The sequence below is a fragment of the Drosophila mojavensis genome, unplaced genomic scaffold, assembly GCF_018153725.1.
Source record: "Drosophila mojavensis isolate 15081-1352.22 unplaced genomic scaffold, ASM1815372v1 contig_74, whole genome shotgun sequence".
Taxonomy (NCBI): Eukaryota; Metazoa; Arthropoda; class Insecta; order Diptera; family Drosophilidae; genus Drosophila; species Drosophila mojavensis.
This window is the reverse complement of record NW_025318899.1, coordinates 162205-174480: the sequence shown is the minus strand read 5'-3', so window position 1 is coordinate 174480 and position 12276 is coordinate 162205. Positions and strand designations below refer to the sequence as shown.

Sequence of the window (12276 nt, the reverse complement as noted above, 5' to 3'; positions counted from 1 at the left end):
CGCAATTGAAAAATTAATGAGAGGCACTTGAAGCACTAATCACATGTAAGTGAAGTACAAGCATGACTTACCCTTCAGTATGCAGACATAAGGCACAAGGAAGCGAGAGGGCGTGGCTGGCAGGATGCTGATAGAAAAGGCGTTGGGGGTTGAAATTGTATTGTTCAATATTCTTACTTTTTATTCGATAGCTCGTATAATTTACTGCACAATAGAAAGACTTAAGAATATAGATAATTGGTTTTGATTGGCTTTAAGTTACACAGGGACTTAAAAGCTAAAAACCTGGTCGAATTTATAGTAAACTATATCACAAGGACTACAATATATATATATATATTTGTGTATAACTAAGCATTAATTTTTCACCTATCGTTCCCTTTGCAGTTCGATAAAATTCGTTTACATGTCTAATCTAAAAACTATGCCTCATAGCTCTTGGCCTGCAAGCTCTTCAGTATGCCCAGGAGTTGCAGTGACTCAAGCGGTTCAAAGTCATCAGCATAGCGCATCGCCGAGGTCTTCACCAGATCCTGTTCTCTGGGCATGTCCAATGTAAGAGGCAGCTGCTCAGCCATTACTGAATGATGAGTGATCAGCGCTTTCAGCGTGCTGAACTGCTTTGGTGCACCTTTCAGACTGTACATCTCGCTCCTGCTGCACTGCACCGCATAGCACTTGACTTTGTGCTCGAGACGCAGGCAGAGCTCGAAGCTGCGTGGCGTGCTGCGACGCAGTATAAAGCAGCCGGGCGTAGCCGACTGCAGATGCTCTTGCGCCGCTTTCAATGTAATTCGCGGCTGATACCAAGCACACTGCAGTAGCTCTGGGTCCTCGTCGGCATCCTCATCATCGTCCGTGTTGTTGCTGTGTGTGCTAAAGCGAGGCGTGGCACGTTTACGTGGGGTGCTTCGTCGTCTGCTGGCACTGCTGCTGTTCTCATTGAGCAGCTGACAGCAATCGGAGATACCTGCATCCGACTCATCTTGGTCTTCGGCCGTTACCTCTTCATTGCCGCTGGAGTCGCTGGGCTGACTGCTCTGCCAACAGTTGAGCGACAGCAGCGACTTTTGCGGCGATTTGTTGACACGCTTAGGTGTGCTGCTCGGAGTGGAATTGCAGCTACAAATTGCCAGCAGCTCCGCCTCCTCGTCTGTCTCTGCGTCTGCCTGGTACGAGGAGTCGAGAAGGTCCTGCTGAAAGAGAATATCAATATGGATTAGCTTAAACATTCCTTGAGCTATTTTCTCAGTCTTTACATACCTCATCATAGTCGCTGGTCGGCTCCTCGCATTCCACACGCGAGGGTTGTGCGAAAAGTTTTCTCTGCAAAAAGTTTTTCATACTGTCATAGACCTTGTGCGTTCGACTCTGTGCGGGCTCCTCAGCTGTGACTGTTGCAACAGCTGGCTGCAGCTTGTTGCTCCATTGTTGACCCTTCTTGAAGGCCAAGTCCAGATTCTTGCCTGCATTTGTTCCATAAATGTCCGAGTAGCCAGGACAATTGATGGCATTGCGTAACTGCAGAGGAGAAGGAGAAGAACAAAAGTCTGTGATTAGTTTTGGTCAAGTCGGTCATTGTACTCCATGCAACCTCTCCTGCGTAAACCAAAGTAAAATGACCTAGCTCCTATTTCACAAGAATTCCCGCTTATGGTAGAGTCATTTTATAAAAAGGTTTCTGCTTTCCTTTCCTTTTTGTTGTGCTCTGATAACACATATTATGTGCACATTTTATTTCACACTCAACGCTTTGTTCTCCATTGTTCATTGCCGCTCGAGAGTCTGTGCTAATGCCTCGCTCTCTGAGTCCCTTTCACTGATATCCTTGTAATGCGCTTGTCTCGATTTCTCCATTGTCCTAAAATTTTCCAGCCTTGTATTTATTATTTGCTTTTCATTTGGCTGATATATATATATACATATTTACGTGCATATGTTTAAGGGGTTCTGAGTCTTTCAAATGCTTTCACTTCATTATAAAAATTGATTATGATTTGCTTTGACATTGAGAGCTTATAGTTTGAGTAGCACTGCTCAACTTACAAACAGTTAAAATCTGCCAGCCACCTAGCTTAGTTGCTAATTGTTGTTGTGCTGCGAAGTGTGTGTATGTGAGTGTACTCAACATCGATTCTACCCACACGCACACTCACATACTCACTCACGCAGCTGGATACACCCCTTTTTGACACTTGGCAAACAATTCAAATCATTCGATTCGATTCATTCACCTCTGCAAAAGTATTCAATAAATACGCCAAAAGTGCGTTCCAGTGTGTGAGAGAGAAAGAGGGACAAGGGAGAGGGTGATTGATAAAGAGCCTGCATACAGTGACACTTCAGCACGCACGCACTCACTCACATACACTTGAGTGTGTATAATAAAATGGCAAAATAATGAGCATTCAATCGAGAACAAATCCTGTTTTCAGGTAGCTGTCATACACCCTTCCGTGTGTGCATAGAAAAAATGAATTTATGCATTAAGCCAAATTGAATTTGATTGAAAAATAGACAGACTACCGATAGGTAGCTGGGTTTACAGCACCTTTGGCGACTGCGGGTTTCCCTTTCAGGAAATGCAATGTTTAAATTTCCGGCATCAATTTGCATGCACAATTGAATCGTTGGCTGCTCGGTTGTTGCTGTGTTGCATGCAACATTAATTGTATGCCTTGTTGGAGCTGCCCTGGCCCAGGGCACCATGCATAAAAGCAAATAAATAAATCTGTTGAAAGCTGCGGCATGTAAGAAGCGTTAAAGTTCTCTCTGCCCATTTATCGGCTTAAATCAAACACAACAATGAAAACCAAAAACTGAAAGCCGAAGCGGAAAAAGAAGGCGTTTAATGCTTCTAAAAATATTCATATACATGATTTTTAATTTATGCCAGAGGCGCAACGTGAAGAATTAGAAAATGTTAATGGAGCAGAGCGAAGATGGTGAGGAAAGAGAACAAAGAGCTGGCTTACAGTAGTGGCCAAAAGGTGTTTCCTTTTTGGTATGCTCTTGCTTTAATAAAAGAGCTACCTCGATCCTGCCCTGTGGAAAGGTAACTCTAATTGATGATGAAGCATGGCATTGTTTGACCAGCGCGAGGTGTTAGCATATTTTTCTAATCAAATTGTGCTACACAGGTAACTGAAAAGGTGCTCGCCACTACCTTTAAGGCCAGCTGACAACACGAATAACAACAATAACAATAGATCCATCCCGTGTCTACCTATCCATGAACAGTTGTTAGTTTTCCATTTATTGTGCATTTAGGCCTCACTCCAGACAGAGATAAGGAGCAGGGGCAGCCAGAATCGGACCTGCAGGGGCAGCTCAAGAAATTAGTTGAAGTGCATGAGTTGCGCTCTTCTTGGCTGATGATTTTATTGAAATGTTGCCTTTTGTTGTGCCTCAAGAGTTTCCTTATTCTTCCAGCAGTACTCAGGCATATGCCCAAAATATTCATGCTGGAAATCAAACAGCTGCTGGAGTGTCTCAATAAAATGTTTGTTAAACATAATAGGCAGAAGAAATACCCTCCTTGCAGGCAAATTCCACACGAAAGGCCAATCAGTAGCGAAAGTAATAGTACCCGCGAATATAATTCTAAGTAGGCTTTATGAAAGAGAGCCACAGCCGGATAGATTTTGTAAACTCCGTCTGTGTGGAAAACAGTTCACAAAGAATATTTCATATTTTCTGCCATTTAGGATTGTCTGAAATATTCCTCGCGTTAGATTGATACAGAGATGAAAATATAGATTCATTTTCATAAATTCCGTAATTCTTTCCAAAGTCGAATCGCAAAGTATCTCAAAGTAATACACTACTCACTGATTTATACATGTTTTTATTTCATTTTTATTTATATTTTTGTTCATTTGCTTTGTATATGTGGCATGTCAGCAATGTTTTAGATATAGCTGTAAATTAGTAATATGCAACAAACTTGGCTATTAGAATATTTAAATGGCATTTCGTTTCGTGTGCTGCGAGGCTAATTTGACAGTTGGACAATACTCATAACACACACGTGCCTGTGTGTGTATGTGTGTGTTGGGGGCTTTCAAAATGTCAGAGCGAGCGATATACATGGAACTGCGTCTAGTTTATGACATTTTGGAACACTTCTGTCTGTTTGTCTGTCTGCCCCGCGGCGCATTTGAAAATTTATGAACTCGGTTTTTTCTGCTTCATGGGGATGTGGGGAGGGTGAGGGCTACTTACGAGCTCCATCTACATAACATATACCTTCCGTACATACATATATGTATATATACGTATAAACGTGCCCCAAATATCGTAAAATGATTTTAACATTTTTTTCCACTAAATTCGTTGTAAAATGTTTATAGTTTATAGTTTTCGTTCTTTTTGGCTGGGTTAGTTTTGATATGCTGCCTCTTGCGCCTTGGCGCGTTTTATCTGTGGCTGCAATTAGCGTCGCATTCGGTAGAAAATCCTTTGTTTGGACACATGTGGCATGTGGCATGTGGCATGTGGCATTGTGCGTTCTTTATAGCCAGTTCAACACGTTCCACTCATTTAATTTCGTTTTGGGCTTTTTTATAGGTGTAAAAAATGGGGTCATATCAAACGAATTGAGCTGTTTTTTCTCTCTTCTTTCTTTTTTATGGGAATTTAAAAAACACATTTTTGATGAGTTTATTAAATGCAAATTAAAATTGTTGAAATTATTTTCAGTTTTTGTTTTTCTTATTTGGCTATTTTAATTGTATTTTATGGGCGTTTTTTATGATGTGGGCAGCAGTCATGGGAATATTTTTATTTACTGCCAGAGCAGATGATTCTCTCGAGTGGCAGTTGGAAAAGATATGCAGATGTGCATGCCACTGGTGCATTGAACTTGTTAACTCGTCGCCCCATAATTGTTCGGGTGTAAGTCAAAGCACACAAAAAAAGAAAAAAAAAAAAAATTCGATATATAGTTTTTAATAGATGCATTTCTGATAGAGAGAACTGCTCTACGAGTTACGCTGTCGTAGTCGCAGTTGCAGTTGAAACAACTTTTGCCGTTATTCGAGAAGTTTTAAACGGCGTGGCGTAGTCTAGTTTGTTGAGGGCTATCTGCTTTTAGTTTCCATATGCTCTTACAAGGGGTATTCGCGATTTATAGTTGAATATGCGTAAATGAATTGGAATAAATGGAAAAGGCTTCCATATTTACTATTATAAGAAGAATTAAGTTAGAATTCAGCTTTTGATGCTGTTTCTTAGATTATTGTTAAACTGTTTTTGTTGCTCATAGGATCCATGGGTATTCAACGACGATATCATACATAAATGAATGTATATATATAGATATGATTAAAGGCATCAGTAGTCCATCAATTATATGCTTTGATGCATCAACTACTTGAAATAGCCCTTGTTAGTGTATTTCAAACTCGCCTGCCAATGGCCAACTCGACTCTCTATTGCCTTTTTTCGCTTCACTTTCTGCCCCGTCTAATGCATACAAAATCCTTGTGGAAGCCATATGAAATACAAACAGCACAACGGACGCGGCTCAAAGCCACATGACGAGCTGGTGATAACGATGATGTTGCCTGTTGTTGCTGCATGTTGCAAGCTCGTCGTAGCTGTTGCTGTTATTGTAGCTTTTGTTGTGACGTTGATGGCTAGACGATAAAGCAGCGCAAAGCGTAAACTATTTGCTAGCCTGACCAGGCGGTCGATTCGCTGATTAGGAGGGAGTTGAAAGCTGCCTCAATTTTTTATTTCTTGCATATTTGCATTACATTTGCCTGGCGTGGCATGTGGCAATCACCACCACCAACAACAACAATGGCGAAAATTTTTATTGAGTCGAGCGTAAAAATAACAATGCAAACGGGCAGACGGCATGAAAATAAGTGAAATAGTTGTTTACTCAAAAAAAAAAAAAAAAAAAAGAGAGAGGAACGACAACGACGCGTCGTTGGGGCAGTTGCAAGTCTTGGTGGGGCTGGCACACAAAGTGAAGAGAGGGTGCTTGGAGCAATATGGAGCATAAATAACAACAATGCATGCAATGCGCCGTCGCCAGCCATTTAATTATGCTCATCAATTTGCAGTCAAAGCCAAAGCTGCCTCACTTGCTGCCACATTTGCTGCTCTTGTTGTTTTTGTTGTTGCTGCTGCTGCTGCAGTTGCACTTGCCCATAAATCTTAACGAGTGTTGGGCTGGCTGGCATGCTTGCCTGCCTGCACTTTACTTGCGTTTCGCCTTATGGAAATTGTAAATTAAACTACACTTAAATGCAACGCAATTAATCTCAACTTTCCCAAGCAGCCGCCCGCTAAGAAATCAAAATTCAAATGTACTTTGAGCATAATTTTGGAAAATTACATATATCTAATATATATATATATATGCATTAATCATTGCCCTTGAATGATCCAAAATGCCGACGCATTTGCTGCTAATCGTTTGATTTAAATTTAGAAACAGCCCATAGAAAATTATGGGCATTGCCTTTATAGCTTGCTGCCACTTAGGGCGGCTCGGAGTAGAGGCGCCCGCAAATGAAAACAAAGTGGAAGAACACCTTATAGAGAGATGCTGTACTAGTATATACCCATCAACTCTTATGCATGTTATAAGACAATCATCTAACATACTATACATTTGTCGTTTGGATGATTTTCGATTTATAAGTTCTCTTATATATATTTTTTTCCTGAACCAACTCTTCAATTGCCTCGAGCAATTGCCGAAATCAGAATAGGGTATACACGGGATGCAAACCCCATTAGCTGCACTTACAGTCGCCCCGTTTTGTCTGTTTGTCAATTTCTTTTGCCGTTTTAGCTGGCGAATTTTCCACAGCAAAAGGAAAACCAACAATGCAGAAGTGGAAAGAATCTTAAAAAAAAAAATAACGAAAAAATAAAATTTCTCATTCGTTTAATTGTTTTAGATTTTAATCTATGGCAGTATGGACGCAGCACTTCGCGAGGCGATATGTGTTTGACTTTTGGGTTGTTTTTCAGTTGCTAACATTTGCTTGACAACTTTATTAGTTTTGTTTCGACTGTATTTGTGTGTGTGTGTGTGTGTGTGTGTGTGTGTGTGTCTGTATGCACTTTGTCTGCAGTTTGTTGCCTTATCGTTTTTATACCGCGATATGCGTCGCCTTTCTCTTTTTTGCTTCAAGTGAAAAACTCGTAGAGAACTAATTGAAAACGTTTGTCAGCGACTGTAAACAAAAATGCTAGACATCTCTATTACTCTCTTTTTCTTTCTCTCTCCCTCTCGTGTCTCTATCTTGCCAATAATTGTTTTTGTATGCCACTTTCGGCGCGTTCTGTCTCTGATAACGGATGCGACGCCGCCACAGTTCGGGGCATGTGGTAAACAGAAAGCCTAAGGTGTTGAACGATTTATGCCGCATAGGCGTACATTTATATGAAAATCAGATCTCAGAGTTTGGCTATATATATAATAGTTCGATTCGAGTGACAGAAGAGTGAGAGTTCCTCTTCTCTTATCTTGATTTCACAAAGTTTCTTTTTCCTCATACAAATTTGTGCGATTCTAAGTAGTCAGGTCCATCTTTCACATTACCGAAGTAGGAGACATATTTTGTTAAATATATTCCTGCTGATGGTTCCAGCAAATTGAATTCCCTCAGTGCAAGTACAAACAGAACAAACACACCCATAGAAGCTGTACGACAATCCTTTTGGGAGTAGCTCAAATAACACCTAGTACACAAATATTTTCATAGATCATAAATGAAAAGAAAAAATCTAAAGAGGAGAGACCACAAAAATCAGAAGATAAAATGCCGTCAACCAGAGACGGGTGTCAATTCCCGTGAAAAATGACGACGAGCAGCGGAAAACAATGCTGATGGAAACGCTGATAGAAATTGTGATGATAAATACATAGCCAAAAGCAGAAAAAGGCAGAAGCCAGAACTGTCACTGGCTTAAAATTACAAATAGATAAGAGATGAAGTCGCTGTATGCACGTAGCTTAACTGGATAATTACAAAATATGATATTTGTTTTTGCTCTCTCTCACTCTGTCTCTCAGTCTCTTTTTGATATTTCTCTCCTTAAGTCGTAGCTCACAAGATTACAGATTCAAGATCGCCTTGCTCTCTCATTCTCCCACTCATTTGCTGCCTATAGCACACAGGTAGTTGAGTCTGTAGCTTAATTAAGGCATTTGCCTAATCAGCTGTGGCATCGCTTTCGTTAACGTAGGCGCTATGCATAGACATCTCTCTTCCCTGCTTTACGAATGCGACAACGCACATAGTGTTTGGGGTAACGCTCAGCCAGACGTCGCCTTCTTCGGCCGATAAAGCCTAGTTAGCGCTTATCTCGGAGATCAAATACATGAAGTCCAAACACAAATAACACATGTTTACAAATATGCCCTAAATGCATTTAGTTCAATCAATCATTATCTTTATGATTCAGTCAGCCAGTCCGTCATTATCTTTCAGTTAGTTCCACAGATGCTTGCCATGCGCATATCTTTGCTGTGCTCCGATCTACCTCTCGCCCTCCTTATCTACGGTCAATGTTTGATTAGCTTTCGGTATAAATCTGTTTTTATGCAAATCATATTTATTTGATTATATGTGATTTAGTGTTTTGTGTCTGATTTACGCCGACAGTCGGGTTTATTATGTCGTCTATCTCTGACACTAAATCATTTTAATTGTTGTCGTTCGTGTGTTTGAACTCTCGATGCAGTTCTCCGATTCACAACTATTCTCTCTGTCGCTCCCTTCTCGCCCTTCCTCCCCTACAGCTCCAGCATGTGTGGGGCTTTGAGTTCGTGTTGTTTTTTTGGTACGTGGGATTTGTGAAGAGATTACTCATCTGAGTGCGTGTCTGTTGTGGGTGGAATTTGTGGAATCTATTGCTTTGCATATGAAAAGCTTGTTACCGTTGAAAATAGGTATTGTAGGTGTTATTTAACTATCAGCTAGAGTTTGTATATATTTGTATATACTTATGGGGTAAATTGGAAACTCTACTATATATTTAGAGATATATTATATGAGATATACACATATGCAAATGCTTAGAGATGTTTCTAAATGAATATCATATTTAAAAAATTTATGTATAATGATAAGAAGTCTATAATGCCCTAGCAAAGTACATTATTTCTTAATTTATAATCTTTAATAGCTTCGGTCCATCATTCTTTAAATATAACAGAATTATTGATATTTTCACCTTATATGTACTTCATTATGATTTCTGTTCCAATTTCCTTGTCTCACGGTACATTGATTCTTAGCATTATCTTACATTTCCCTCTTGCCAACACTTACCATCTTTGTCTTATCGTGCGTTTTCTTTTGCGTATCCTTTTTGAGTTTATTAACATTGTCCGTGGCGCCAAAGCGGTTGTATTGGAACAAACGACCCATTTTCGTGCTCTTCTGTTTACACTTAAAAATAAATAAGTATGTACTTTCTGTTTTTGTGTTTTCACAATATATAGCGCGCTGGATGCAAAAGCTTTGGATAACACCCGTCTGGTCGTAATATCGTGGAACTTATTGCGTTCTTTCAAGTGTTCAATAACGTAGTGTAAATGAGACGCGAGCGCCGAAACGCAATCGAACCAAATTCGAAAACGAAATCGAATGCCGAGCAACGAACGGGAGCGAGTGCTAGCGATCAGCGTGACGTGCGCAGAGGGAATGATGGGCCACAACTGAATGCATTCGAAAAAATACAACGGAAAATGAGCACGACTGAGAGCGTGACAGAGGCAGAAGCAGAGGCAGAGGCAGAAGCAGAGGCAGAGGCAGAGGCAGATTCAGAGCCAGAAGCAAAACAACAACCAGCAATAACAACAACGCAGCCGTAGCTCAGCGCAGGCAGAGATACAAATTTCATGCTAGGGCAGCGAAAGCAGCGATGGCGGCGGCGGCGACAGAGACGACGACGGCGACGGCAAAGTCAGTGGTCGTCGTCACCGGCGTGGTTCATGCAAGGCTGCCGGTGCCGCAGCATTTACCGCTAGTTCACTTTGTCTCCGTTTTGAGTGAACACACACAAGCGCACACAGCTAGAACTGAAGAAACACACACATACAGAAACGCACTCACTCACACAGTTAGAACGAGGGGCAGAGAAGGAAAACCACTCAACAAAAAGCGAAATGAGAAAAAATTTTACTACGTCGAATATGTACACTGAAAAAAAGTATGGGCCAACTTTTGTTTTGGGCGGGCAATCGGCACTCAGCAGTCAGCAGTGAGCAGCAGCAAATGAATGGAAATGAGAGCTCGAGGGTCGCACCCCGTACTACGAGCAGCGGACTGATGACTGACGACTGCGGACTCTGGCGCTGAGTAGCTGCAGGGCTGACGTCGCCCTGAAGGGTAGTTGAGCGGACTTCGTCAACAAGTTGAGTGGGTGCGAAGAGCGGGGTGGGGGTAGACGTCAGCCAGCGGCTCATTCAACTTCGAATACCGCGTCGAGTCCGTTCGTTCGCTCCGGTCTGCCTTGCATTCATTTCATTTGACCAAACGACTGACTGCCTCTGACTTTTACATTTTCGGTACAAGCTACGACTATTGACGCCTGTTTACAGTCTGCCTCTTTACTGTTAGTTTTACTGACAACTCTCTCGCTCTCCCCACTCTCTCGCTCTGCCATTTGCTCCACATTTCGGTTGGCTTCTTCATTTGCCTGCTGCACATTTCAATTCGTCTTTTCGCCTATTTGCTTAACGTACTCACTTGTTGTTGCCCTTCTTGTGCTCTACTTTTTGTTGCTCCTGTAGTCCCGCATCTATATATGTATTTCCTCTGCAACCCACATGGAAACACTGCACTAGCTTTTTCTTTTTTGTGTAGTTTTTCTGAAAGTTTTCTTTTTTCTACTTTGCTGCGCATAAAATAAACACAAAAACTTTGCAGCCTCATTCAGCAGGATTCCTTCCCTTTCTCTGTCTCTCTCTTTCACTCTCTTTTCCTCTCTTTTGATGACTCTTACGTTTAGCGTCTGCCAACTTCAACGTTTCATTTGCAGCATCCGCGCCCCCTGCTCCTCTTCATTATCATTATCCTTTTGCTACACGCTTTGCGCTTTTCATTTCGCTGTTTATACGGCCAACTATGCCACTTTAATTGAAGTCAATTTTTTCTACTTTCCTGTGGCCACATTTTGCTGCAAGTCCTTCACCATTCCTTTTTTTTTATTGAAAATTATTTGTGCAACTTATTAGCACCTCCGCAAATTATGAGCTTCTTGTTGTGGCATTATTTTTTTCTTTTTTGTATTTTTAGTTTTGTTTTGCATGTCTTCGAGCTCTGCCACATTGTTAATTGAGTTGCATCCTGAGTTGAGCCTGGGGGCAGATGCCGCATGTTGTAGATATAGAAGCGATCGCTCGCCCTTATTTCCTAATTAGCTCAGCAAATAGGACGTACTCAATACTCGTATAAGGGTTTTTATTATGTTGAATTATATATGTTACATATTTTGGAAAGTCTCTTTAGTTCACAAATAGTATCTATAATAAATCGATCATATATATTTTAATCTAATTCAGGACGAACCGAAAACGTCCCCTTTAGATCTGAATTTATTCCAATCATCTGCTCCAATAAAATTTTACTCTGAGCTTTTCAGATATGCCTGATCTCTCATCTAACCCCCTTAGCTTATTATTAATCCATTATTTTGCAACCTTCAGCTGTTACCATCACCCTCTAGACAGTTTTTTCTCTCTGCTAAACAATAGGGATTTAATAGAAGCTAACGCCCATTTAGGGAAAATCTCAGAGCTAAATCTCTGCTTATAATTAGATTATGATATTAATAAGTCGCTTTAACAAATGTTCAAAATTTCGCCCACCCGCAAAGTGAGAAGGGAAAACGTTCAATTTTCTATACATAAGGTTTTCCGGCTCCCTTCTTCTCTTGGATTTGTCAACAGTTGCGAAAATTGAATTTGTGCAGCGTTTAATATATAAATTGCAGCTATCAATGGGAAAAGAGCATTTGCAGGAGACATCGAGTGGCATTCATAAATCAAGTTGCAACCCCTTGTGGCAAGCACTTACCTCGCTTCATGTGCCACAAATTCAATTTCATTAGATAAAAAGCTTTTCCTTAACCAATTTTTCCTCTTTATTTTGCCTTTTCATCGTTTTTACTTTTTACTTTTCACACAATTGCATGCAATTTGTATTGCATGCGATCTTTGATTTATAGAAGCAGCTGTGTACACACACACACGACCAGTGTTTTGCCCGCCCCCTCTAAATGTTCTAAGCATTTGCAGTA

At 40.8% G+C, this 12276-nt stretch overlaps 1 protein-coding gene across 2 annotated transcripts; it reads right to left on the bottom strand.

The window, feature by feature from the left end:
• Positions 1–155: 155 nt before the first annotated feature.
• Positions 156–9708, bottom strand: LOC6586366 (protein sprint). Of its 2 annotated transcripts, none has more exons than XM_015160299.3 (3): positions 9303–9708; positions 1264–1521; positions 156–1196 (listed from the first exon to the last, which is right to left on the bottom strand). In XM_015160299.3, exons 1-3 carry the CDS (start codon positions 9399–9401, stop codon positions 423–425), a joined length of 1131 nt encoding a protein of 376 aa, XP_015015785.1. In that variant the 5' UTR covers positions 9402–9708; the 3' UTR covers positions 156–422. The 2 variants fall into 2 exon arrangements, with proteins under 2 accessions (XP_015015785.1, XP_002011982.1); XM_002011946.4 differs by having other exon boundaries at positions 156–1193.
• Positions 9709–12276: the final 2568 nt, after the last annotated feature.

Bases quoted from the DNA above. Each gene is read 5' to 3' on its own strand.
- LOC6586366 (XM_015160299.3), bottom strand. From the start codon at position 9,401: ATGGGTCGTTTGTTCCAATACAACCGCTTTGGCGCCACGGACAATGTT. The intron at 1,522-9,302 runs GTAAGTGTTGGC...TCTCCTCTGCAG, and splicing joins CGCACGATAAGACAAAGATG to TTACGCAATGCCATCAATTG. The intron at 1,197-1,263 runs GTATGTAAAGAC...ATTCTCTTTCAG, and splicing joins CGACCAGCGACTATGATGAG to CAGGACCTTCTCGACTCCTC.